General features: G+C 38.3%; 3 protein-coding genes across 3 annotated transcripts; 2 read left to right on the top strand and 1 right to left on the bottom strand.

Annotated features, from left to right (window-relative positions):
• The first annotated feature begins 728 nt into the window (after positions 1-728).
• Positions 729-4,063, top strand: LOC136259661 (uncharacterized). The gene is made up of 9 exons (XM_066053157.1): positions 729-1,083; positions 1,306-1,408; positions 1,670-1,753; positions 1,818-1,853; positions 1,942-2,741; positions 2,800-2,866; positions 2,984-3,100; positions 3,158-3,220; positions 3,362-4,063. Exons 1-9 carry the CDS (start codon positions 937-939, stop codon positions 3,739-3,741), a joined length of 1,797 nt encoding a protein of 598 aa, XP_065909229.1. The 5' UTR covers positions 729-936; the 3' UTR covers positions 3,742-4,063.
• On the bottom strand, positions 4,017-21,386 carry LOC136259663 (KICSTOR complex protein ITFG2-like). Its single transcript, XM_066053159.1, has 14 exons — positions 21,203-21,386; positions 20,972-21,070; positions 20,818-20,859; positions 19,925-19,990; positions 19,714-19,789; positions 19,148-19,218; positions 13,739-13,816; positions 13,356-13,462; positions 10,532-10,665; positions 5,605-5,693; positions 4,922-5,039; positions 4,718-4,848; positions 4,526-4,568; positions 4,017-4,176 (listed from the first exon to the last, which is right to left on the bottom strand). Exons 1-14 carry the CDS (start codon positions 21,296-21,298, stop codon positions 4,124-4,126), a joined length of 1,203 nt encoding a protein of 400 aa, XP_065909231.1. The 5' UTR covers positions 21,299-21,386; the 3' UTR covers positions 4,017-4,123.
• Positions 21,343-26,522, top strand: LOC136259662 (U1 small nuclear ribonucleoprotein 70 kDa-like). Its single transcript, XM_066053158.1, has 11 exons — positions 21,343-21,557; positions 21,607-21,669; positions 21,724-21,778; positions 22,947-23,011; positions 23,280-23,342; positions 23,429-23,510; positions 24,631-24,732; positions 25,339-25,411; positions 25,585-25,763; positions 25,902-26,165; positions 26,273-26,522. The coding sequence occupies exons 1-11, from the start codon at positions 21,414-21,416 to the stop codon at positions 26,461-26,463; spliced, it is 1,281 nt and encodes a 426-aa protein (XP_065909230.1). The 5' UTR covers positions 21,343-21,413; the 3' UTR covers positions 26,464-26,522.
• The last annotated feature ends 420 nt before the right edge of the window (positions 26,523-26,942 follow it).

The following is a 26,942-nucleotide window of genomic DNA, read 5'->3' as shown; positions in this document are numbered from 1 at the left end:
ATTTGATGAATGTGCTCAGTGTAATGGACTGCCATACATGCACCTTCTATGCATAATGTCAAGAATAAAATTTACTGCACAAAGACCAGATATCTGTAACAGCTTGAGTAATGGAACTCCAGACATGATACCAGTACATTTCCCCTTTTCCCACTCATTTCCATATGTAATTGTACTTCCATGATCTAATCTCCAGGGTGGTATTATTAATTTAATCCTTTCGAAATACATAATTAAACAAATTGGGTATAACAACTGAAAACCACCTGGGTATCCTTTTGGTTGGAATGTTTGTAAACATTGTTGCATTAATAAACTAACATGTCTTTAACACATAAGTAGAGGCTCTGTCAATTGTATATATGCAAGTTAAAACTGACAACTGATAATCTAAGCAATGACACATTTACTATATCACAAAGCCCACACTTATTCCTTAAACACAAAATAACTGAATATGGTCACACACTCAACTAATACACAAGAGGGGAAATTACCAAATTTAGTAACATTTAACATCACAAGTTGAACACAGCCATCCCCAGTTATGGCCACAACTCTAGTCTATAGTGAGCATATAGAGGTAATGCAATATATAGAACCCTTTGTGGTGAAGTGCAAAGACCAGTTATTCTATACTGGACCATAGGAATGCTTATTGGAACTGTTTACATGTGCTTGACACATTGCATTACATCATTTCCTCTACACTAGTATAAATAAGAGGCAGATTTGAGCTAAGCTCAATTTAGTGTGTGTGTATGCAGTGTGTGCTATAAACTGTGCAAAAGCATCCTCTTCATTTCAGTATTTTGGAAAAGCAATATATAACCGTTGACATACATACGAGAGAAGTATTGATAACGAACAACACGTGCAAGGAGGTACACGTAGACCAATAAAAGCATCACTTATTGTGTGTGTGCACGAGAAGCAATGCCAGAAAGGCTTTATTCGACCATGAACCTGCATAATGCAGACTTTGATTGCATAGTACCATCACTGGAAATGGAACTGGAGGAACCTAGTATATCTCACCCAGTTGATATTGACATCGCTAAACGTGTGCAGAGAATGCAGCTGGTGAGTAACTTTTGTCTCCTTCAATACCAATACAAAGTAGACATTAGAATTAGATAAGAATAGCGGATAGTGTTTTTCTCTAACTTAGCATATAATTTATTACAATTGTGGAAATATGTTAAATATCATTAATTTTCTAATTTTCTTCTCATGCAGATTAGTTAATATTTTCATTGCTGCAATGTATTTAAACATGATATTTAAATGTGATATATTATACAGGAGAACAGAAGATTCTCTTGCCTACAAGATGATATGCCCTTACCACCTCTGGCAGTTGACAGTATGCAGGGCATCAACAATTATATGCAGTCTAGTTCAACAGGTAAGGCTGTAGAACCATCCCAGCATTATAACTAGTATCTAAAATGGACTAATTTAAGCTTTTAGATTTACTTTTCTGCAAGCTACAAAAAAAGTTGCCAATACATCAGCAAACATAAAATTTACATAAATAGACTTTTCCATATTTGTTTAAAAATATTTACATGGTTGTTGTATACAAACCACAGCGGGTTTATCCCAGCATATAATGTAGCCACATTATTTATACAAGTTGTTAGATGTGGACTACCATCTATTACAGCCGGATCAACACAGAACTTGATTCAACCTGCTCATGATCTCATATTCACACCTGACTCAATAAAGAATAGCTTATTTCTAAATGGTACGTGATGAAAGGTGTTTGTGGTATTATGTTAAATGTACTTTTTTCAACCACACAAAAACAGATGTCATACCAGATGGAACATTCAGCCACAGCAATGGTAAGTAGTGTTAGAGCATAAGTTATAAGAAGACTAACAAGTTCATCAAAATAAAATATTTATTAAGTTTCTTTCCTCATTCCAACAGGCTCAAATCCCATCTACCATTACAACAGCAGTGGGAATGTGTCCAATGGATCCATCACACATAAGCAAAACTATAGTCATGTTCTTAATGAAGGCTACTACATCCCTCAAGAACAGCCAATGCCTCTAATCAATTTCACTGACGGCTTGCTGGATCTGGATGTTGGGTGTGCTTCACAGAATGTCTCGAACTCTTTCACTCACCATACCACCACACAACACAGTTCAACAAATGATGATGGTGAAATGCAGTGGAAAGACTATTTAGGTGCAGCCAGTGTTGAAGACACCACACCTGTGTTTAAAATACCAGCTAATCTGAGAACACCACAAAAAAAACAGCAGGCTGAACGAATAAACTCTTGGCCTGGCAATGACAGCAGCACAGAGATTGATGACCTTGTGATGCAGTTTGAACCATTTAACAGTAATCAAGTTTATTACAATACCTCCACAACTCTTGTCATGGGTCAGCAGCCTGATAAATATCATCGCAGAACATTTTCTGAGTCAAACATCACAATAGGAGACAATACCGTGGCTTATCAATCTCTTCCTGCTTCGCTATCAGCCAATAGCAGAGAGACTGCCATGTTGCCAATGTACTCACAACAGCATCAGCAGCAGCAGCAGCAGCAGCATCAGCAGCAGCAGCAGCATCAGCAGCAGCAGCAGCAGCAGCAACAACAACATATATCACGTTCACTACAAAGACAACCCAATGGCAAAAAGCGTAGTACGAGTCTACCAAAGAAAAAGCATGCACGTCCCTATCCACCTCGTGAGCCAGCCAACACCACTGTAAGCAGAACATAGTTGTGGTATAACTTTAGTATTAAGCTTGCAATTCTCTACACAGCGACGAACTAAAATGATCCCTGCAAGTCAAGTCAGTGGCATGTTAGGAATAACCACACAACACTCAAGTAAGCAATGAGTAATGGGAATACCCTATTAGTTTACTTTTAGATAGTGCGTATATATTTAAAATATGCTATATATGGTAAAATATTTCATGTGACTTCCTGGTTTCCTCTATATAGTGGTTCACTCACACTCAGTTCCCAGCAGCCCAAGTATTACCAGCAGCCATCACCAACAGCATACTTTGTCTTTAGTTGGCAATTTTACATATGACCACGCCATGCCAAGCTCTTCAGGTGTGTACTATAGTACCAGATGTGGTACACAATTCACAGCATCTTGTTGTTGTATAGGGCTCAGTAGGGAAATGAGAGATGAGCAAGAGAAGACTGAAGCATTCAGCAGGTTACACCAAGGTGTGTATCATGCACACTCAACACACACTATACGCAACATACTACACATACTACACACACTACACACATACAACACTTACACTACACACACAACACACTCACAGTATTATTGTCATTCAGCATATAATTTGTTATTTGCAGGTTTGCACTTGTGGGAGTTCTTGCTGGCAGTACTACTAAGCAATGATTTCCAGCCTATACTGAAATGGATCGACCGAGAAAAGGGCATCTTCAGAGTTGTCGATTCAGAAGCACTTGCCAGATTTTGGGGTGACTACCGCCGAAAACCAAAAATGAACTACGACAAAATGTCTCGAGCTATTCGCTACTACTATGACAAAGACATCCTGGACAAGTTTGAAAAGAGACTGCATTATCAATTTAAATACCATTCCCACTGGTGGGAGAAGCTGCAGAAGGTTGACCCTTCCTTCAAGATCAACCACATACCAGAATCAAACATTCCTCCTCCAAATGCACACGACATGATGGTTGCTGATGACACCATCCTCAACGACTAAATGAAACTAAACCGAAATTGACAATGTATACATGATCTCTATGGCATGCAACACTTAGTTTTAAAACAGCTATTTATTTATCTTATTTATTGGTACTTTTTAATTGTAAATACACAATTCTGTCACAATGAGTAATGTACAGGGCACAAAATCATTTATATTGTTTTTACATCAATACATGCAGTCTTGTTTTTTGTATAGTTAGCATATGTATGTCCCTGTGTGTGTATGTCCACAAATACATTACTATTGAATCGCTGTAAACACTTTTAGCATTTTGTAAGTGATGACATTATTTATTGATTAAAAATTTTGTAGTGAAGTGAAATGAAATAATACAGCAATGTGGTACAGGAAGTTTTTAATTGCCAGTCAGTTCTGATCAACTGCTAGGGCCATACAGACACTGGCTCAACAGCTTCCTTTTCTCGACAGCTACACAGTACAACACATGTGTAATGTACAAATGTGCACAACATCAGGGCCTGTATACTACACACCCCACTGCATAACAGGTCATATCTCAGAACTGTAACACATTCTGGAAAATTGCATGTAGAATGGCATGAAAGTTATTGTCATTAAAACTTGAAAATGTTACATGCCATACACTTGCTTAGTTTCAAAGGCCCGTCCACATACTGTACGTGTATTACATCTACAGGAATGTTCTTGTCTGATTCTCATGAGATATAAGATTCTGCCATTGCGAAGGTAAAACCAAAATATTGTAGAAACATAACTATGTATGACAAAGTGTTTACATGCATACACACATACGTACCATCTAGTTTGCTTAATCTCTCCTTAATGTCATGAGGTACATCCTGACAGGAAGAAGGATATAATTATACTACTTCAGGTCTGACATGCAAACAGATAGTAACAAATAAGAACATAGAAGCACTTGAGATATCACGTGCCATATCAACACAAGGAACTGGTCGGAGTAATTCGAGGCACACAGACTCCTTACCTCTTTAGACATTGCTATTAGCAGGTTGGAAGGAGACATGCTCTTCAGTTGGATATTGTAGTAGACAAGAATTCGATTTGAAAAAGTCGTATAAACAAGACAAGATCTGTTAGTTCCAATACCATATTGACCTAAAAGCAAAAGTAACCATAGCATGTAAAAAACAGATTATAAATCTCTTTAATGCTACAGGGCTTCACTTACCAGCATGAAATGCACAGACATTTTCTTCAAACTGGAAGCGGACAAATGACTTGTTGTGGTCGATAACATATGTCAGACCATCCCAGGAGCACACAACTATGCTGTCACTACCATTAGCCTGAAGGGCATTAAAAATATGCACGAGTAAATCTCAACAAAAAGGTATGGGACCTCTTCATACCCTGTAACAGACTCTTTTGGACCACAAACTTTTCCCATCTAGAGGTAAAAATGTATGGAGCCAGAGAGACAGATCTGTTGAAACAAAGCCTTTGTGAAGGTTTTCTGTTATGTTCTTAATTTGGAGAGCCATCTAAGAGAGGTCCAGCAGTAATAAAAACAGTGGAAAGGCTTCTATAGTTTTAGTTAATTTAATTTGGTAACACTATTCAAGGAATAGTGACACTGTTATACCAGAATCTCTCAATTTTCTCTTCAACAAAATCTAAGAGATTTATTGGTGGTAGGTGAAGCAATTTCAAGTACGGAAATTACATACCCATAAATTCAAATATTACAGGTAGGAGAAGTGGTGTATATTATATTGATGATCTATATCTGTAACCTAGCTGGCTCCCATATCTGTATTTGATATCTATTTATAGGTATGCCCAAACCTAGTGGGGTAGTCCACCTTGCATGTATATGAAAACAAATGCATGCATTGTGAAAACATTTTGTACCAGAATTTTCAGTTTTCCAATTGTAAAGAAGGAATGTTCCAAGCAGAGTTCCCACTGCTTTTGATCGTCCTTCAGGAACCTGACAGTATCTATAGCAACAACAATGTGGTAAAGCAAATGGTCTGTGTTTCACATAAGAGGTGAGGGTTCAGGTGGGACATAGGGTACTCTTATATTCACTGTGGGATACAGTAGAGCCTCCTATGGATTATTAGTCCTGCCCACAAGAGGATTAGTCTGTGCTGACTCAAAGCACCTAGGCAGAGAGTATCTCAGTGCTGGTTCACTGGGTAAGTGCGACCGTGCTAGCACACTAGCCAAAAGCTCTACCGTGTAAGCTTTGCTGTTTAGTGTGTGTGCGTGTGTGTGGCTGTGTGTGCGTGTGTGTGTGTGTGTGCGTGTCTGTGTCTGTAGTGTGTGTGTGTGTGTGTCTGTGTGTGTGTCTCTGTGTGTGTCTGTGTGTGTGTGTGTGTGTCTCTGTGTGTGTGTGTGTGTGTGTGTGTGTAGTGTGTGTGTGTGTGTGTGTGTAGTGTGTGTGTGTGTAGTGTGTGTGTGTGTGTGTGTGTAGTGTGTGTGTGTAGTGTGTGTGTGTGTGTGTAGTGTGTGTGTGTGTGTGTGTGTGTAGTGTGTGTGTGTGTTGTGTGTGTGTAGTGTAGTGTGTGTGTGTGTGTGTGTCTGTAGTGTGTGTGTGTGTGTGTGTGTGTGTGTGTGTGTGTGTGTGTGGTGTGTGTGTGTGTAGTGTGTGTGTGTAGTGTGTGTGTGTGTGTGTGTGTGTGTGTGTGTAGTGTGTAGTGTGTGTGTGTAGTGTGCATGCATGTGTGTGTGTGCATGTGTGTGTGTGTGTGTAGTGTGTGTGTAGTGTGTGTGTAGTATGTGTGTGTAGTGTGCATGCATGTGTGTGTGTGTGTGTGTGTGTAGTGTGTGTGTGTGTGTGTGTGTAGTGTGTGTGTGTAGTGTGTGTGTGTGTAGTGTGTGTGTGTAGTGTGTGTGTGTGTGTGTGTGTGTAGTGTGTGTGTGTGTGTGTGTAGTGTGTGTGTGTGTTGTGTGTGTGTAGTGTAGTGTGTGTGTGTGTGTGTCTGTAGTGTGTGTGTGTGTGTGTGTGTGTGTGTGTGTGTGTGTGTGTGTAGTGTGTGTGTGTAGTGTGTGTGTGTAGTGTGTGTGTGTGTGTGTGTGTGTGTGTGTGTGTAGTGTGTAGTGTGTGTGTGTAGTGTGCATGCATGTGTGTGTGTGCATGTGTGTGTGTGTGTGTAGTGTGTGTGTAGTATGTGTGTGTAGTGTGCATGCATGTGTGTGTGTGTGTGTGTGTGTGTGTGTGTGTGTGTGTGTAGTGTGTAGTGTGTAGTGTGTGTGTGTGAGTTACACACTCACACACACACACACACACACACACACACACACACACACACATGCACACTACACACACACACACACCACACACACACACACACATGCATGCACACTACACACACACTACACACTACACACACACTACACACACACACTACACACACACACACACACTACACACACACTACACACACACACACACTACACACACACACTACACACACACACTACACACACACACTACACACACACACACACACACACACACACACACACACTACACACAACACACACACTACACACAACACACACACTACACACAACACACACACACTCACTACACACACACACACAAACACTACACACACACACACACACTACACACACACACTACACACACACACACTACACACACTACACACACACACTACACACACACACTACACACACACACTACACACACACACTACACACACACACACACTACACACACACTCACACACACACACACAACACACACACACACACAACACACACTACACACACACACACACACACACACACACACACACACACACACACAACACACACACACTACACACACTACACACACACTACACACACACTACACACAACACACATGCACATCTACTCTATTAGTACTCATACCAAACACACTCATACATACTACTACAATTTTACAGAAGTACTGTATGTAAGTGAGGTTTCAATCAAGTACAGGTCCATAATAGGTAATGCTATATGCTGTATTATGTGTACCAAGTGTCACTGCACAACAACCAGTAAAGTATAGCATCTTCTATCTACTACCAAAGTCGTCGTTTAGTGCCAAATATGGAAACACATCAAGGCTGAAGACCACCTAACACAAAAAGGCAAAACAGCAAGGCACCCATGCTGTGGAAAAGTCTACACACATTGAATTGACACAGCAAGTATTATAAGTCAACTATTATAGTATCACTTCCCTCTAACATACTATATTAACTCAGGTGGAAATTCCCTCGTTCCTGTAGGATGCTATACAAGGTTAGAAACCTGGAAGTCATAAGCCAAAAATGGCATATATGAACTTATTCACAAAGCACTTAATGAATAATCATACAGTACAGTAGTACTGCATATTAGGGATCATGCAGTTTTGGGCTTTCTTGCCCAAAAATATCACCTTAAAACCAGCCTCAAATTTCCTTCACAACAGCTTGGCAGTATTGGTTAGGCATAGCCAACCTAAAAATGCCTTTAAAGTGACCCCAAACCCTTCCAACAAGTTTCTACGGAATTTTAAATTTAACAGAATTTTATTCTGATTAACTAACTAACTGATGCCTTCAGCCAAGCATAACTTGACAATGGATAAGGCTACGACCTTGATTTTTTCACTGTTCGATGTCGCTTCGTCCCAAGACATGCCTTTCCGCCAACTGCAGTATGCACAATGCACATATCATGGACTTATCTTTGCCCTCCTTGTGTTCCAGTCCTTTTCGCTGACAACACAAGGTGTCGATTTGAGATATATAGCGCGATAAGGCTTCCCTCTGGCTGTGTCATGCTTTTCGCCTACATTTTCCGTAACGACTGGATTCATTGCAGAGAAGTTTCTTGTACTGTTCTTCATTTGTAACGCTGTGTAATGCGCGGAACATACGTAGCTACAAACAAAGCGTAATGGCCACCTCACTTTTCAATGTGTAATTGATTATTGGGGTGCACATTCAGACACAAAATCATTTTACGGAATGCTTGGCGCCATTCTTTCTTTTAATGTGGTACATGTGGATTCAGTAGTCATAATTGTGTTATTTAAAAAGTTAACAAACAAGTAGAAGGAAAAATTAGGAATTTTAAGCTGGATTAGGGATCAAAGAACGAAAAAGCAGAGAAACAAGGGAACAGCTGAAAAGTTGTGAAACAAGGGAGGTTGCCTATACCTGCAGATAAACTAGTGGACATCTAATCCCTAATTTAGTCATGGCTATAGACTAAAGAGTAGGGATTAGATGTCCACTAGTTTATCTGCAGGTATAGGCAACCTCACTTGTTTCACAACTTTTCAGCTGTTCCCTTGTTTCCCTGCTTTTTCGTTCTTTGATCCCTAATCCAGCTTAAAATTCCTAATTTTTCATTCTACTTGTATTATAGAGCTCAACCTATGAAGTACGTCTGTGTCTGCACTACGCTCATTCTAATATTGTACAGCATGATATCATTGGCATACACAATTCTTGCTACACTGACTACTAAACATATGCAGCTATTTTCCGGCTGTATGCAATCACTGGACTGGACTAGTGGACTGGATTCAGGGTATTTCCCTTTCTTTACCAAATATTTGGGCAACTGGTCATAAGTATGCTAGTCTCATGTAGTTAAACTACACATAAAGAAACCCACACGCATACAAAAGAAAGGTGTGATCTCATAATGCCATACTTGTCAACATTACCTAGCTGCAGCTACTGTATGTTTCAGCTATGGAATAGCAAGGCAGTTAACTATCACCACTTAATTTAGCTGACTTGATGACTGTAACATGTATTTAGTAGTCAATGGTTACTACAGGGTATGACACTACATACACATGTATTGTATGGTTTGTACTTCATGATCCCTGTATTCACAGGCTTTAAGCCTTCTCACAGGTCCCTCCCTAGTGGGATAGCATTCACAGAATAGAATAGAATGATTAGACAAGTGGTAGTCTTACAATAGAGATTATGCTAACAGAGAAAATAGCACGCAATCCTAAGATGAATAGGCAGTACGTTCATCTACATTCGGTGTAGCAATAGCTACACAACCAGTTGCTCAAATATGTCCTAAGAAAGAAAAAAAAACGTGAGTCCAGTAGTCCAGTCCACCAGTCCAGTCCAGTGTCCTATTTTCCCTAGTGCATTGAATGGAAAGAATGCGTTGATGTATGCAATAAAGACTGTAAAAGTTTTTTTAAAAATGTAGAAATTTGAGACTTGAGTTGCATGAGCACTAAAGGTTAACTCTTCCTTCTGCATTTGGCAACATTCTCCTTGCTGAGCAAATGTTATATGGGTACTACATACATACAGCCAGGTGTACTGCAGCATGTAGCACGTGAAATTGGGCAAGGTGTCATAGCAAATGAACCCATATGTGGATAGGTAAAATAACAAAGTGGACACAAATTACATGCAATATTTAAACAAAGTCTGCAACTGCTAGGCACACAGTCAAACCCATCAGCAAAATGCTAGGCCACCTGAGCTAAAAGCAAATCCCCCTGGAGGGGAGGGGGTGGGATAGCACTCCTACAAGAGGCTGTATCATGTCTTACAGATGAAGGTGAAGTCCCATTTGAACTTTACCCACTATGTGAGCCATGAACAATTAGCATTAGCAATTTAACACCAGTACCCAGGTGAGTGGGCTGCTGCTTCTTCTATTTTCAATTTTTCATGGACACACACATGCACGCACACACTCACACTACAAACAACCGCACACACAAATAAAAACACATCTATACCACATACACACACATGCACATGCATACATACAAACAAACACAATACATACATACCAAGAGAAGCAGTTGCTACAGTACTGGCTGGAGAATCACTACCATCACTTATTCCGGCTACAACTTCCGTCGGAGCTTCTGGTTGGCTTCTCATTGGATTACCAACGGTCATGAGTTGTATCAACCTATCCGAACTGAAACACAAAATATGCGTGTGAAAATTACAAATGAGGAAACAATGTGACCGGTAACAACAAGCAGGATTTCCCTGTCTAACAGGCAACAAAACATGATGTGGTAGTATTAGGCATACAACAATAAATCTGATAAATGACATTTAAAAAGTTTGCATACTCAAAATCTCTGACTATCACTTTATAAGCACTGGGTGAGATGACATATACCATTCACTAATTTTACCTAACACAGATGTTGGTAATGGATCAATACAGTACCATAACTATCATCTGATTTCACATAAAAGCTACTGTACACAAGCATGCATCATACACGTACATACTATTTCAACTGGCATGTTATCTTAACACCTATACACAACTACGTGCCTATTGAAATCTGGTTGAAAGTCAGAAGGCATTGTCGGTTCTTGTACTACTGTATAACAAGACCGCTATCATGGCGTTTAACCTTGAAAACATTTTGCTTAACTTTTCAGTGCACCCTCAGATTTAATTTTCACTTTAAACTATTGAAAACATTTACCCTTACGGCACAAGAAACCCACACAGTACATGCATGGGGTGATAAACATGTTGAGCTAACTTTGTTAGCATACGAAAAGTGAAAGTAGGTTTGGTAAAAATGACTTTCTAGTCTTTGGCCACAAGAAAACCAAACAATGGCTAACAAGGACATCATGGCGAAACTAAAAACTCAATTAAACATAACAACCTTCAGGGAAACTGAATTCTAAGGGTGTTTGAATGTACAATAATTCCTTTGACTAGCCAAAAGTCAAAAGTTTGGGTAGAATTGCAGAGAAAATTTCAGACTTCCGATCTTCAGCATTGTAGTATTGGCTCCCCATATAACTGTCTTCTTTAACACAAAAGCTATGCATGCCCTACTGTACACTACTTAAGCATTGTGCAAGCTTACAATGGAACTTCATTACAGTCAAGTCATGAATGCTTAAATTTTATACAAAGCAAGTGCACCTGCCTTGGCGGTGTTGGTGCATCAGCAGACTGTGGAGAAATCAGATCACCACTAAGTCATGATTATTTTTATTTTGAATGCAACAGAGTTCGATGTAACTCCATGCTAAAATGTCTCATGCTCCCTATAGCACAGTATGTTCATTTTGAATTGATTCCTCAAAATAACATTTGTGGATGGAATTCCACAAGATAGCTCATTTGCAATTGCTAAAAACATTTCAAAATCTATACATTCAAATATCCGACATTTTGTATAAGAGATCAGGTTTTTCATCACATGCATCCTATAGGGAAGCCATTAAAGCACACAGTTTAGTATGGACATTTTCTTAAGCCAAATCACACATGTCTGGTCTTCACAACTTCACACTGTTACTGCTTATTATCCTATTCAGTTAGTAAAGTTAACTCTCTTAAGTTTTTCTCAGGGATCAGTTCAACATGAACATACTAAAAAGCACTCACAACAAGACACTGCAATGAATTACTATACTTACATTCAGTATGTATGCCATTGCATTGATCAAATGTGATAAATGAGCATTATGGGTATTGGGGAAAATCAAAGTGAAATATATTTAGATTCACTTCTAGTTGGATATTTCCCTCTAAAATAACTTTGGTTGAAACACCAGCTGAAACTATAACAGTTCTCTTATACAAACTACTTTCAGTTTAACTGATAAAACCACAATATACAGTACTTTTCAATTATCAAAACTAAGTAGGGAAGAACCTCAAAAGAAATTTACTAACTAATTAAATGACTTGCATAGCAACAAAAATAAAACATTAGAAGCCATATGTAATTTATACTATGCAATTACTAACATTAACCTTGGAATGTTTATACCATTTCTGATAACCTATGGAGCCAGCAAGACTTAAACAGGTAATACACATGTCATACTCACAGGATCAATACCAGACATATGGACTTTATCCACAGTAACATCACGAACACAAGATGGCATTATTTGGAGGACTAATGTACAGGCACCTATGGAGAAATTGTTTTGATCGATCATATTTCACTCGTGAAGCAAGATAGCCAACAAGTTAGTATGGGTAAAACGTAACAGAAAACGATGTTATCTCAAAACTTTTCCAGCATGCTATACAAATTGTTTATTGTGTTGTCTTATAGCCATAACTGTTGGGTAGAGCTCGATATCTCTCCTTCCCTGGCTGAAATATAATCAATCAAAACAATTTCTCCATAGGTACCTGTACATTACTTGCTCAAAAATAACGTGACCATCTTGTGCTTGTGACATCATGGTGGATAAAGTCCACTAGACCTGTGTATGTATGACACTATCGTGGCTCCATAGAAGTGTCCTATTCACAACCAATACTTAACAACTAAAGTCTTCTTTGATATTATTTGTGTGGTACAGGGTGAGTCCCAATACACACAAGGTGGCACATCCTGTTACTAGCCACATATAATAACACAATACTACATTAATAGCTTCAGGGCCATTGGCTACTATATATACTTGCGTACATATATGTGTATAATCATGCATAACTGCATTATAATATTATGTAAGAGCATTCTAATAATATGGCTATTATCAAGTGGTAGCATACCTTAGCTACATTTGGGACCTACTTGACATGGTCACTATAGTCTTATTCATGAAATGACACTTTCATCATACACAATTACACATACAATCACACATGCATACACATACTTGCTGCTGGACCCGTCAGCACACACAGGGATATAGGTTCCACCTGGTTGTGAGATTAGTAGCCTCTTGTCCCCTCCAGAAGTGTACCCTACTGACAGCGAACCAACCTACATGATATCAACACAGCAAATATGTACTTTTCACAGTAGTGAGTTTACTTAGCAAAGGGCAGGTTAAAATTGAACACAAATGACAGGATTTTCAAGTTGGCTGGTCAGGACAATACAGTATAGTGAAGCCTGCTACAGTCACCGCTATAAAGCTGATGCTTCATATTTGCATACAGACAGCATCACTGCTACCCATCACTTGAATGTTTGCTACTAAACATAGCATTACAAATGTATTACATCTTTACACAAAGTATTGAATATCTCACTTACTTGCCCTACAAAGTGAAAAGACTGCTGCAACACAAGGCTTCCCTCCAAAGGACCATCAGTCACTGGATCTCCAGTCGCCTGCACATAAACATAATGGGAAAATCCCTATGTAATAATACTTTCCCTAGAAACCCTTTCAAAGTGTAAGACACTTTGTAAACTAAAAAGGTTTCACTTTATTCATTTGATGAGTTACTAAATATAAAACATTGCCTTAAATGTGTATAAACACAGGATGTGGGAAGCATCTAACAGGCTATTAACAGATCAGATTACAGTTGTGGAATGTGTGTATACATTTGAGATGGGTGCTATGGTAACATAGTGCTACATTGTGTACAGCAACACTCCACTGTACAGCTTCAACTGGTTTACGATAGTGGTATGTTTAAGAATATTTTTTGATATGGTCACTTTATTATGCAATCACTAAGCAAAGTATCATTCTATTCGTTCTCACAAATAATCTCTTTACGCTGGCTTTTATGTCTAAACAATCGATATCCAAGTCCTCCACTTTCACAGTAGGAAATTCAACTCAAAAGGAAAAATATTTCTCAAAAGCCTATCCGTAAAACCACACACACACATACATACAATTATTACCATACTATTAAACCTGAGGTCACTGTACAGTACATACAGTATATTAAGTTCGCAAAATAACAAGTCATACAACCAGCTTTAACGACAGTGTTACTTCCATAACATCTGATACCATTGTAACTCACAATCACTTGTTATTAGTTACCTTCACTTATGAGAAGCCTGGAGATTTTTATGAGTATAAACAAATCCACATGGCAACGGGAGCCTACTGGCCCACAGGCATCTGCAGCTAAAAATAGGATGCTTGCTAAAAATAAACACACGGTACATGACTTCAGAAAGTATGGTATTCGAAAAAGTCTTAGTGGAACTTGATGAATGCTCACATACTACATAGATAGGTACTGCCATGTTTCCCAAGCTCTTATCTGCATGTCTACTTTGGGTGGTCTAAAATTTATCAGCTGTTCCTTTATTACTTATCAGAGTGAATACATTCTACACAGAGAATCTACAAAAATACGTATTTTATTGTGTAGAACTCTTAACTTATAAGGACATTCCTAACTATGTCAAGTTGGTCCCAAACATAGCTAAGGTGTACTTCATGACCATAAAATTCTGTAAGACCACCTCTTTGTAGCGACCATGTCAAGTAGGTCCCAAACATACATAGCTGAGGAGCTGAGTACATTTCAAGTAAAGATCACTTCATTATGGGCTTCACTATTCAGTGGACTGGATTGACATATTGGGTTTTTACACATTCTATGATTGGATTTACTGAGTCTCGCTAGTTAAGGGCCCTTAGGGAACCTACTGAGTACAAGCACTGGAATATGTGAAAACTGTCATAATAATCATGTTTGCTATATGTACTGTTTGTTGTGCAATTATACTGACAGCACTTACTCCTTACCCTGATGTATAATGCTGCAGGGAATTAATATGACTGCCATAGTTAGCTAGCAATCAACTTACGAGTTGATGATATTCTTCAAGATACTGTATCCTTACAGCAAGCTTGAGAAGTGAGATAGTCTTGGTGTGCAGTAGCATGTTATTTAGTGCCATCACTGAAAAACCTCTAATTGGTAAGTCTCCATGCTGAAATAGAATTCGTGAGATTACAGATTGCTACTCGATGAAGCTAGCACTCTAGGGATATCTTGAAGAAGTGTCATCACTGATTAGCTATCACTGTCACTACACCAGGGTAAGGAGTAAGTGCTGTATAGTGGTATAACAAGCTGTAGTGAATTTCTGATTGACTATGAGACACTTTCACATATTCCACTGCTCATTTTCAGTGGACTGCAGCTTCCCCAAGGGCTCTTAACTAACAAGACTCAGTAAATACAATCACAGAACGTGCAAAAACAAACAAAAAAAAATCTGTCAGTCCAGTAGTCCAGTCCAGTGAATACTGACAGCCCTCATTATTAAACAAAACTTTCCTAATTTCAGGTTCATACACACATGGATAAGGAAATCTTATAAACTAGCTGGCTATCATAACACCCCCCCCCCCCCCCCCCCTCCAATAAATTTGTTATTTCTGAACTGCTTTGCCAAATTACTGCTTTCCTAGGGAAAACATCACTACAGTACTAACCAAGTACTGTAGGGCAAGTAATTTTCGTGGTATTACATTTTTGTGGATGGTAAAATCAGTAATTTTTGTGGAACAAATTTTCGTGGTTTAGACATCGATCTCCATACAACTTGTACAGGAGCTACAAAATATTTAATTTTCGTGGATAAGATGCCCTCAAAATCTGTATCCCACAAAAATTTCTTACCTTACGGTACATAATGACCCTCTTGACTTTTAAAACCAGGTGAATGAGTGAGTGAGTGAGTGAGTGAGTGAGTGAGTGAGTGAGTGAGTGAGTGAGTGAGTGAGTGAGTGAGTGAGTGAGTGAGTGAGTGAGTGAGTGAGTGAGTGAGTGAGTGAGTGAGTGAGTGAGTGAGTGAGTGAGTGAGTGAGTGAGTGAGTGCCCATCTGGTTTCCTAGAATTGATTTGGGAGAATCGTGAGTCTGTGTGTCTGTCAAAACACTGATGTGAGCAAACAATGGTGTGAAAATGTTCATACTAAAGCCATGGGTATTGGCTAAAGAAAGCCAAAGAGACACTCCTTTGCATGTGTGTATGAGCTCCATAATAGTAACCAAACTGCTCAATTAGCAATTGCTAAAAAAAAAGAAGCATTTACTGATAAGTAGTACAACTAGATGGCTGGTATTTAAGAAGTAGCACAACGTCAACTTGTTCTGAAGCAAGATTTTGTACTGCTCAGTGTTTTTACTACCAAATATATTAAATGAGTAAATATAATGGAGTTTTACTCTTGATGGCATTAAATGAATAAAAGTATAACTCACGTGAGGTTTCATGATGCATACAACATGCATGTAGCCAAAAATCCCACCATTAGTATGAGAACTAAAACCTAGAAGGAAAATTTGTGAAATATTTCAGTCCACCCACTCAATTCTCAACATTATTTATAGCAACGTTAACATTATCCAATACACTTGTCCTATAAATGAGGTGGCCTGATCATGTACTTGAGAGGTTTCACTACATAGCACTACCAAGTACAGAACATTGTTTATATGGTGACATCCTTCAGAGTATAGCATTACAGGAAATGGACACAGAGAAATGTATTGAAACGTAATAAGCTATCACATGTCTAAACCATCATAACAATGTCTATCATTAATCTATGTATGTAACTATGGAAACATGAAGACAACTATGTATACAGTACATTCCTACGAGAAGCACAATGATGTAATAGAAGTCAGCCATAATTCAAAGTGAGCAGTTGCTGGTTGTCATCTTGGCGTACGTACTACTTAGGGACCAATTTATGTCTATCATGAACCACGGTAGTGGTTCATGCTAGAGATCGCCTATGCTTTTTGCCAAAATCCTAATAGAACACACCTAAATCCACCTTAGGAAGCTCCCCAAGAAAACCTAGAAGTTAATTTGGAAGAAGCATAGGCCCACTGGAAAATATGAAGTCTAAAGGAACCAGTAAAAGTACTTTTTCAAATAACTGAAATATGCCATTTTGTTCATCTTATTATTCTTATTTTTTTCCCACAGGGCTAGAGCAAAATGTGAGTACTTTTTGGGGATAAAAACTACATAACTTTCTTTCCTATACCTTTCTTCATGTCCATGACCTATTTTAAATGCATATTACAATGATAACACCCACTTTTAAGCAAATTTGCTTCTTGTAGGTTCACTTTGCCATTGATCTGACATAGTCTCTGCAAGGGTAACTAATGTGTTAATAATTGTGTGTCAATAAGTATCCGATGTACCGTATATCAATTAAAATTGGCGGTGAACTAAATTTGGCGAATTGGCGATTCGTCACTAATCCGCCAAATTTAAATTTCGTCAATATTATTTATTTATTTTTTTATTTTATTGTTACTGGGCAGATGGCAATTGCCGATGCGTCCAGGGGGCGATCAACACCCCAAAGAAATCACACATACACATAAGATATACAGCAAACAATTAGATAGACAATAAGTAATTAGTAAATGTATCTATGTTTTCTGATTCTATGACAGATACTGGCAAGCTGTTCCAATCTTTGATTGTTCTTGGAAAAAAGCATGTTGATAATAACTGGACCGTGTACTGGGTTGGATAAAGTGGTGAGTGTGGTGGTGTCTGGTGGTGTCTGGTGGATCATTATTTTCAAACCTTGGTTGTTGAAGTAGGTTTTCGAGAAAGCTTCGACTGCTGAAACTGGTGGTTCCACGCTTGCAAATGGGTGTGGCTTACTGACTAGACTAGAACTCGTACTCGATTAGTGGGCGTGGCTCCACGTAATCTTGCAGACAGCAGTAGACATGAATTTGTGTGCAGCCATTGATAAATGGGCGAGTATGCCTACAGACAGCAAATAATCCTGAAAGTGGGTGTGGCCACGAAAGAAATTGGAGCACAGATATTCAGCGTCTTTGGAAGCAGGACCAGAATATTCTTTAAAGCGAGTCAGTACAGCATCGTATACTTACGCCATTCGCCAATTTTTCAGTGAGAGCATTTCGCCAAATTAAAATTTCGCCAACTGCAATTTTATAGCAAATCGCCAAATATTAGTTTCGCCTATATTTGTTGATATACGGTATTCATATCAATACATTCATTTGGAAACCCTATATCATACTGTTTTCCCTTAGTTTCTACCATATCCATTGAGTCCAAATAGAGATCTCTGTGTGTTTAACATGCTGGCTTGTTTGACTCGTTTCTTCACTTTTTCAGCTATCTCTATTCCCATGTTATAAATTACTTTTATTTTACTGGTTTGGCCTTTTCTAGTAACACCGTAAAGGCAATAAGGAATCATTTTGTCTTTCTGAGGGTACAGTGTACCATAGTAAAGCAAGGGACCAAATTATATCTACCATGCTGGGAAGTTTTGACAGAAAACTAATTGGTATGACTTTGTCAGCCTCTCATTCATCAGTTACTTGGTTAAACTCTGCACCTTCAATAGTAACCACACTTGAATGGCTTCAACATAGTTTTCAAGCATCAAGTGGTACTCAAATTCAAATAATTACTGCATCAATTTTTTTAAGAACTAAGGTACATAAACGCCACAGCATTTAACCAAGTAAATACGGTAATACAAATTTAACCAGGACGTGGCCCAGTGTGTATATATGCATATGGTAATGTACACACAGCTGAAAAACGATTCAATAGTGAAATATCCACAATACACATGAGTGACATGATACATAGTATTATATTTGTGTGTAAGAAATTTTAAAAAATGACTGTTGATTATCTGTAAGTACGTTAAACATACTTGTTTCCACCGGTAAGATTTGACATTCCTATCTGTGAGGCCCACGAACAGGTCATGCTGACCACAACATCCTATAGTAAAATGATCAGCTAAATATATTCTGAAGGCACACATAGTACTGTTATAGAGGAGGTTGATCATATTGCTATGACACACGTATGGACATGTGTGATAGCACAATCAAATATGGTACTCAGAATTGGTAGTGATCAATGTTTTGAAATACATTTGATACTGTACATGTATGTGAGCATGTATAATACAGCGCTCGCTAGTTGAGGTGGACAGACAGAGTTTGGGTGACTGAAGGAAGGGCTCTGGAAGGTGTATATAATTTGTGCAACTTTGAAGTGTTGGACTGAATTTTTCTTTGACATCATAAAAATGTTCAATGATGCGTGACCAAGGACATAATATATATATATATATATACACATTTCCAAATGTGTCACCTGTATACAAAACCACCTACTAACAGTGACTAGAATATGGACAGGTTCTAATATAATATAGTGCAATGGTGATTTATGGCTGAATGGTTTCGCATACGTGTACAACAAACACACCTAAGTCAGCGATTTCCATGGCCTTTACATTAGGTGTGATCTGCTTGACACATAGTGGCAATATTGTTCCAACCTCCTGTAAGGAATGACAGCAATACTATATCTATGTACATTGAACATCACTCACACACACACGTGCGCGCATGCATGCACACACACTCATTCACACGCATGCACGTACACACACACGCACACACACACAAAAATTGACCTTTGAGACATCGGTGAAGTCAAATATGTAACAGTCACCCTCAGCACTGATGGCAATCAATACATTCTGTTTAGAGGAAATGTTCATTACACACACGATGTGGGTACAGGGGATGGCAATCAATACATTCTGTTTAGAGGAAATGTTCATTACACACACGATGTGGGTACACTCTCTTAAATATTTGTATCCTCCAATCAAGAGCTCATAATATTTGTAAATAATATTGTGAAGTCTAGCTACAATATAAACCAACAGTGTTTTAATACCAAATTTAGTCCTTAGCTCCTAATCATGGTTTCGATTTCTATCAAGTCAAGATATCTAACTTACCATATAGGCACAAATTTTCAGAGAACAAATGTTTCACCACTTCCGTGATTTACATTAGTTCCACAAAAATATTTACGCTCACAAAAACAGCAGACTATCAGTCTGTTAACTGAATACTTATAGGCCATCCCTGAAACTACTTTTGCTTTAGGGACATCCTTGCTACTTTAAGGACTAATAAAGCATGTACCCTTCAGCACTTCGATCCTCCCATGCAAATTACCACATTTTCTTGCAGTCTCGTATAGCCATACCACTTTATTTTCTTTGTGTGGAGGCAGGAAAAAGGGTCTGGTACAACTACATTAATAATTCTGTGTAGCGTTCCACTGCAGTCAGGATGAACGCTGATTGATACTGATTGGTGAAACCCTAAACTTCTTTAATTTGCTATAAGTATTCAAGTGTACTGTTCATCAATCAGTACTAACAGCAATACAAGAGAACATTATGCAGTAATCAGGGGCATGCATGATGCTTTCAGGTATAAGGGTTTCAACATATGCAAACTGTTGATAGAACCCATAACACAGATAATCATTACATAATTAATTAGATACCTTAGATATATTGAACAGATCTCCAGCTCCAACACACGTTAGCTGTACATCAAGAAAATAGGATGCTAGAGTACAACACATGGTACGCAAAAACAAACTTGACAGTACAGACACGTGACAGACAGACAGACAGACAGACAGACATAATGCTCACATTCCCCAAGTCAGTACAACTCTTCCAAGGTTTGCTACTCTCCACACTCTTAAACACTGCTAGTGTCCCTACCACGTTACCAATGGCTAACTCATTGAGCTACAATATGGTAGAAAATTAAATGAACTAGATGGAAATTGTGACAAAAAAAATCCATGACTTGTTTGTAAACAGATAGTGGAGGTATACAGCAGTCTAACCAAATGTGCACGAATATATTAGAATACTCACCCCGTCGTTGTCTACATCTTCTAAACATAACGCATGGGAGAAATGGTTGCCAGAAAATTCCAACTCGACTCGTTCCACAAATGACAGCGTGCTCATCTCGTACACTTCGTTAGTAACATATTAACTTCTTATTAATGCACACTATTAAATTGAATTTTGTGACCTATGTATCAAATCGGTGAGGGGAGCACACGAGGGTAGAAGAGGAAAGATGACGCAGTTTTTGCCGCCCAATCTTTTGGCGTTATTTGCGCCAAGGGAACCAATCCCTTATCTGGCGCCATTGGATAAATTACCACATGAAAAGAAACCTTGGCCGTACACTGGAGTATCTGACTTTCTGCAAGAGTTTGAGGTTCGTGCAATCTGCTATAGTGTATTCTATTATTTTGGATCATGTATAGGACCCAGCAGACACACCACCACCTAGGAAAATTGAAACACGTGAAGAGCGCAAGGAGAGAAAGGTGTGTATGTGTAGATTTTAACATGAGACGTATTATGTTTGTTTTCTTTGATAGCGCAAACAACGCGAGGAACGTTACAAAGAAAAGTTGGACAGTGCAGTAGCCGATTGTAAGTGAGAAATGATGCTGGAACCTCTCTAATAGCAATCTAAACAATTCAGCTGCTCTCCTATATATAGCAGGCATTTTACGGCCAACAATTTCTCAGAGATGTTTGCTGTATTAGAACTGTTTGGAACCAACCAATGTCATGTCCTTATTGCACCTGTTGTGTCCTTGAGTTAGAGAGTTCAAAAGATGTTTCACTGTACTTACACACAGATCTCCTATCTAATAATGCTATGGAGAGGTTCCATTGGATATGTAATTTGCTGATGTACATGTGTTATGCATTGTTTTTTTTTTTTTTTTGTCGGGCGATGTCCACAACTAGCTTCAGGCCATTTTTAATTAGCTAGGTTTAGTGTGTTTTGTAGACTGAGCTGGGAACAGCCCTTTATCACTATTCAAGGCATTATCTAGCTCTTGTGATGCTGGAGAGAGACCATTATCAAGATACAACAGGTGGTATAGTAAATCATGAAGGTAGCACGTACACTAAATTATTAGAATAGTTGTAATCCATAGCTTTGTAGACACGGCTTGATTAATAGTGAGTGCACCAGTAGCTAGATATAAACTATATCAAGTGAGCTGAGCTGTGTAACTAAGAATACTTTCTAGTGCATCACTAAACTTAACCTCCGGGTGTGGAGCAATAAAAGGTTATATCTACACAATACTTCAGTATTACTACCAGCATGTTTGTTTAGTAAATATTCTAATAATTAGTGCACACGCTTTATATGCATAACCTTTGTGACATATTTAGAGTATTTTCACCAGTTGTAGCTCAATAATAGTATCTCCAGTAATTATTGTTAAACATTGTATGCTGGCCCTGTGTAGCTTACCACCCAACTATGGAGCCACTGAAACTAAGCCTGTTGTGGCTCTACAAAAGGCAGTTTAAAGGTTACTTTTGGTTAGAAATATGGGTGAAAAATGAGTTTCTGAAGATGCTGTGAATGTCTTGCTCAAAGTGGATCCGGGCATGAACCTCCTAAACTAGGCACGTGCACCTGATTTGTTGAAACTGTTTTCGTAACAACATGTGTGCCTATCTGTCTACCTAATTTTTGCATGCTAGAGTTAATTCCCTATTTGCAAGGGAACGTATTAAGTGGGCACCTGGTTTTTTGGACATTGAATTAACTTGCAGTCATTTTCACTCACAGGGGATCCTTCTTCCGATCCTAATGTCTCTGATGACCCCTTCAGAACACTGTTCATTGGTCGAATTGTAAGTGACATATGCAATTTACTGCATAATGTGATGATTGTAATTGCTATTTAGAAGAGGTTACTATTTCAAAGAGATCATAATTTTTAGAAGAAACCATTTGCACTTCATAATGTAGTTCTATGGCTTTCATATAATAGAGGTTATATAGTGGCTACGTATAAGATTCCTTTGAGTTTTTATTTACCCTACAGCTTGTCTTTAAACCTCTTCCAACCTCACACACATTATTGAACACTAAATTAATCAGCTTGATTTGTTTCTGTAGAATTATGACACACCAGAGTCTAAAATCCGACGAGAATTTGAATCTTATGGTCCAATCAAAAGAGTGAGTTTCCACATCAATGTATGATATGTGTGGGTGGAGGACATGCATAATGTACGATCATGTGCTACTGTCCTTGTATTTTTTAGATTCGTATGATATTTAATGCAGAAACTAGCAAGCCCCGAGGCTATGCATTCATTGAATATGAACATGAGCGAGACATGCGTGGTAAGATTATTGCTTGGTATGCAATAAATAGAATTGTGTAATTGAATGCGGTTAGTATATAAGCATAGACTTGCTATATATTCCAGTTATAGACATGCTAGTTGTATGTATTGTTTTTGTTGCTGAGTTAACCTAATGTTTTTCTTGGTCCTTTTCAGCCATGTACAATTAAACTGGCTGGCTTAGAGTCTGAATTGGTGTAGTGTAAGTTGCTGGTAGGTTGAGGGGCTATAATTAGAACATTTCCGAATAAAGATATTTTTAAAAGCTAGGAGTACTATTTATGCATACAGTTAGGCCATGTTTGGAGGTCTTTTTGTCCTAATAATAGTGTCCATCTCATGCTTTAATTTGTTGCAGTCGTGTGTGTTTTCATTTGTAATATGTAAGACGGTATGTGTCACTGTGGTGTGTGTGTATCTGTGTGTGTTTGTTGCATGGTAAGTTGGCTTGGTAAGTTACACAAGGAGGCCAGGCACTACGTAGCTCCTTGGAGCTTCAACCATGCTGCCCAGACACTTGTTTCACCCAAAGTTTAATTGTTGTTGCTGGGGTAAGCCATTGGTAAGGTTAAAATTCTTTATAGTGTGCTCTAATTGGGATAACATCAATTGTAGCATGTATATTTATTTTATTTATGTGTTCTCACACAAAAGTACTATGCATTGTTAGCAAGTTGTTTGCAGAATGCAAGCTTAGGGTGTATTTTAACTGGGCAATGATTTATCGAGGCTTTCTTAAAATATACAAAGTTAGCTGGGCATAAATAATGAATTATTTGTCATTTCAGTTTTCTGGTTGACTTTGAGGTTCTAGACAGACTGCACATTAAACCATCATATAGTAATAAATGTAGCTAGGTTTGGTCGAGTACACAGTAGAGCTGTTTAATTTATATCACCCTGGTTTTGATTTTTCTTTCTACGTTAGTAAGGGACCTTTGCACAGTAGAACCTCATTTGAAGAATTTTGTGTCCCTGGCAGAGTTACCCTATAGATTACAGAATCAACACTTATTTAACAATTACAGTTTTGTGGGGCTCCTATTATAGTGAGGTTCTACTATATGTTCATCTGTTTGTGTGTGTAGCTGTAAATATATGCTATTGTTTTGGTGCAGCTGCATACAAATATGCTGATGGCAAGAAGATCAATGACAGGCGTGTAGTAGTTGACGTGGAACGTGGCAGAACCGTCAAAGGATGGAAACCTCGTAGACTTGGTAAGTGTTAGATGTATCAATTGAGGGAGGGAGTTGCAATAATACATGTGTGCCACATCCAAATACCTTGCTGGATTTTTTAGGCATATGTAGGTCAGGAGATATTTGTTCCAAGATAAATTTTTTGCACAAATTATGTTTTTTGTGGAAAGCCAAGCCACGAAAAAAAAAATCACCATTGGATTTGTTTGCAGCAAGAACTAGATCTTTCACGATATACTACATATATGTGACATGGTCTATCTTATAGCCTTAAGTTGGTATGACATTGCTATCTTATTCATAACACAAGTTATTGGTTGTAAACGGAACTGCAATAAGACTGCTCTGGGTCACAAACGTATACAGAGCAACTACTTGTTAGGTTTGAAGATGAATATGGCATGAAATACTGAAGTTAAATTTCAGGAGCGATTTTTCATAAACAATAAATTTCATGTGTCTATAATGTTGATCAATTATGTGTTACAGTATGTGTGATAGATATCACAAGTCCATAGAGTGGTCCAATGGCCCCAAATGTGCTGTACTACTACTGTTTGCCTACTACATCAATGCATGTATAAATCACACAATATTTGTCGTGTTGTGTTACCTTCACATTAGGTGGTGGTCTTGGAGGCAGCAGAAGAGGAGCTCCTACTGAGAATATCAAGTACTCCGGTCGTGTAGATGACAGGTAATAAATATAGGGGGTTTTGTGTGGTAATCATATATAGTAGCTTTTTTCTGTGCTCTTTTATCTGTATTGCTTTTTGCCATTGTGAACTCAATGTTTTGCTGCAGAAAGTTCCAGGTAGCTGGTAGAAGTTACTTGCTGCTCTTTTATTTTTGTGGTTTTTATGGCTGTAGGGATCGTGACAAAGACAGAAATAGAGACAGAGATCGTGACCATGATCGTGAAAGACGGAGAGACAGATCACATGAGCGACGCCGCAGCCACAGTCGTGATCGAGGAAGCTCTCGGAGAGAGCGAAGTCGTAGCCGTGAGAGGAGAGACCGAGACAAGAAGGACAGAGATAATGAGAGAGGTACAAGCTATACCATGCATCCACTTGAATGCAGAGAGAGACTCCACCCTGACCCTCTGTATGGCTCCTTAAACACAATTCTGACTCATTGCTGTATAGGCTTTCTTGGGATAGTAATTTACAACTTTTTCCCTAAAGGTCGAGATCGTGACCGAGAAAAGGACTCAAGCAAAGACAAGGAACGTGAGAAGGACAGAAAAGAAAAGGATAAAGACAAAGAAAAGGAAAAAGATAGAGACAGAGAGAAAGACAAAGATAAGGACAAAGATAAGGACAGGGATAGGGATAAAGAAAAGGCTAAAGAGAAAGACTCTTCATCTAAAGAAAAGGATAAAGAGAAGAGCAAGGAAAAGAAGGAGAAAAAAGACAAAAAAGATCGTGACAAAGAGAAGAAACACAAAGGTACATGGTAGAGTTATTTAAACACACTACACTAGATCTATGCATATGTCCTAATTCATCATCATGTGTATTGTGTGTAGTGTACTAACAATATTCCCATCACACAGATAAGGATAAGGAACGTAGCAAGGACAAGAAGAGAAGTGACAAACATCGCAGTAGCAGTAGCAAGAACAAAGACGATGCTGGCACATATGAAGATGACGAATATGAAGAACATCTTCCATTGTCCAAAGACGAGCCAATGGAAGAAGGAGAATGTTACGACCAAGATGCTCCCATGGTTGAAGAGTATTAACATCAATTGCTATTGTGTAATTTTATATTATCAACACATTAGTGGTAGATGCAAATTGACGTGTCTCAATGGTCTGGCTCTAAATAAGGTCATCCTCTGGTTTTGTAGTTTTAAAAAAAAATACTCATAGTCGCTGTATTGGGGCTATTCTGTACATGGTACTGGTACAAGTTGTATACATCTGTGAAAAATTATTTGGACCTAACCATCTCATTTTTTAGCAAATCTACAAAGATTGTAATTCCGTTTATCATCAATAATGCAGTAAAACAAGCTAAACATTGACTTTATTATGTACCAAGCAATTATTTATGATTAGGACAAAATCTGAGCAACAGCTTGCAAAGGTGTGGTCTTTCTCCTGGGTAGCATTGTATATTGGGTTTTACTAAAGAAACTTATTAGAGATAGAAGGAATGCATTTACAAATACATTACCATTCTATAAAAATGTGGTCACTTAACTGAGACAAATAGTTT

Source organism: Dysidea avara, chromosome 7 (assembly GCF_963678975.1).
Source record: "Dysidea avara chromosome 7, odDysAvar1.4, whole genome shotgun sequence".
Classification (NCBI taxonomy): Eukaryota; Metazoa; Porifera; class Demospongiae; order Dictyoceratida; family Dysideidae; genus Dysidea; species Dysidea avara.
The sequence above is the reverse complement of the archived record's forward strand: the minus strand, read 5'-3'. Positions and strand labels throughout refer to the sequence as shown.

What these genes read in the sequence shown, in the direction of transcription:
- LOC136259662 (XM_066053158.1), top strand. Translation starts at nt 21,414, where the DNA reads ATGACGCAGTTTTTGCCGCCCAATCTTTTGGCGTTATTTGCGCCAAGG. An exon ending in GGACAGTGCAGTAGCCGATT is followed by an intron (nt 21,779 to 22,946) that starts GTAAGTGAGAAA and finishes TTTCACTCACAG; the next exon opens with GGGATCCTTCTTCCGATCCT. An exon ending in GGACAGAGATAATGAGAGAG is followed by an intron (nt 25,764 to 25,901) that starts GTACAAGCTATA and finishes TTTTCCCTAAAG; the next exon opens with GTCGAGATCGTGACCGAGAA.
- LOC136259661 (XM_066053157.1), top strand. Translation starts at nt 937, where the DNA reads ATGCCAGAAAGGCTTTATTCGACCATGAACCTGCATAATGCAGACTTT. An exon ending in TATGCAGTCTAGTTCAACAG is followed by an intron (nt 1,409 to 1,669) that starts GTAAGGCTGTAG and finishes CATCTATTACAG; the next exon opens with CCGGATCAACACAGAACTTG. An exon ending in GTGAGCCAGCCAACACCACT is followed by an intron (nt 2,742 to 2,799) that starts GTAAGCAGAACA and finishes TTCTCTACACAG; the next exon opens with CGACGAACTAAAATGATCCC.
- LOC136259663 (XM_066053159.1), bottom strand. Translation starts at nt 21,298, where the DNA reads ATGAGCACGCTGTCATTTGTGGAACGAGTCGAGTTGGAATTTTCTGGC. An exon ending in CATGGAAATCGCTGACTTAG is followed by an intron (nt 19,219 to 19,713) that starts GTGTGTTTGTTG and finishes ATTTTACTATAG; the next exon opens with GATGTTGTGGTCAGCATGAC. An exon ending in CTTTTCACTTTGTAGGGCAA is followed by an intron (nt 13,463 to 13,738) that starts GTAAGTGAGATA and finishes GATATCATGTAG; the next exon opens with GTTGGTTCGCTGTCAGTAGG.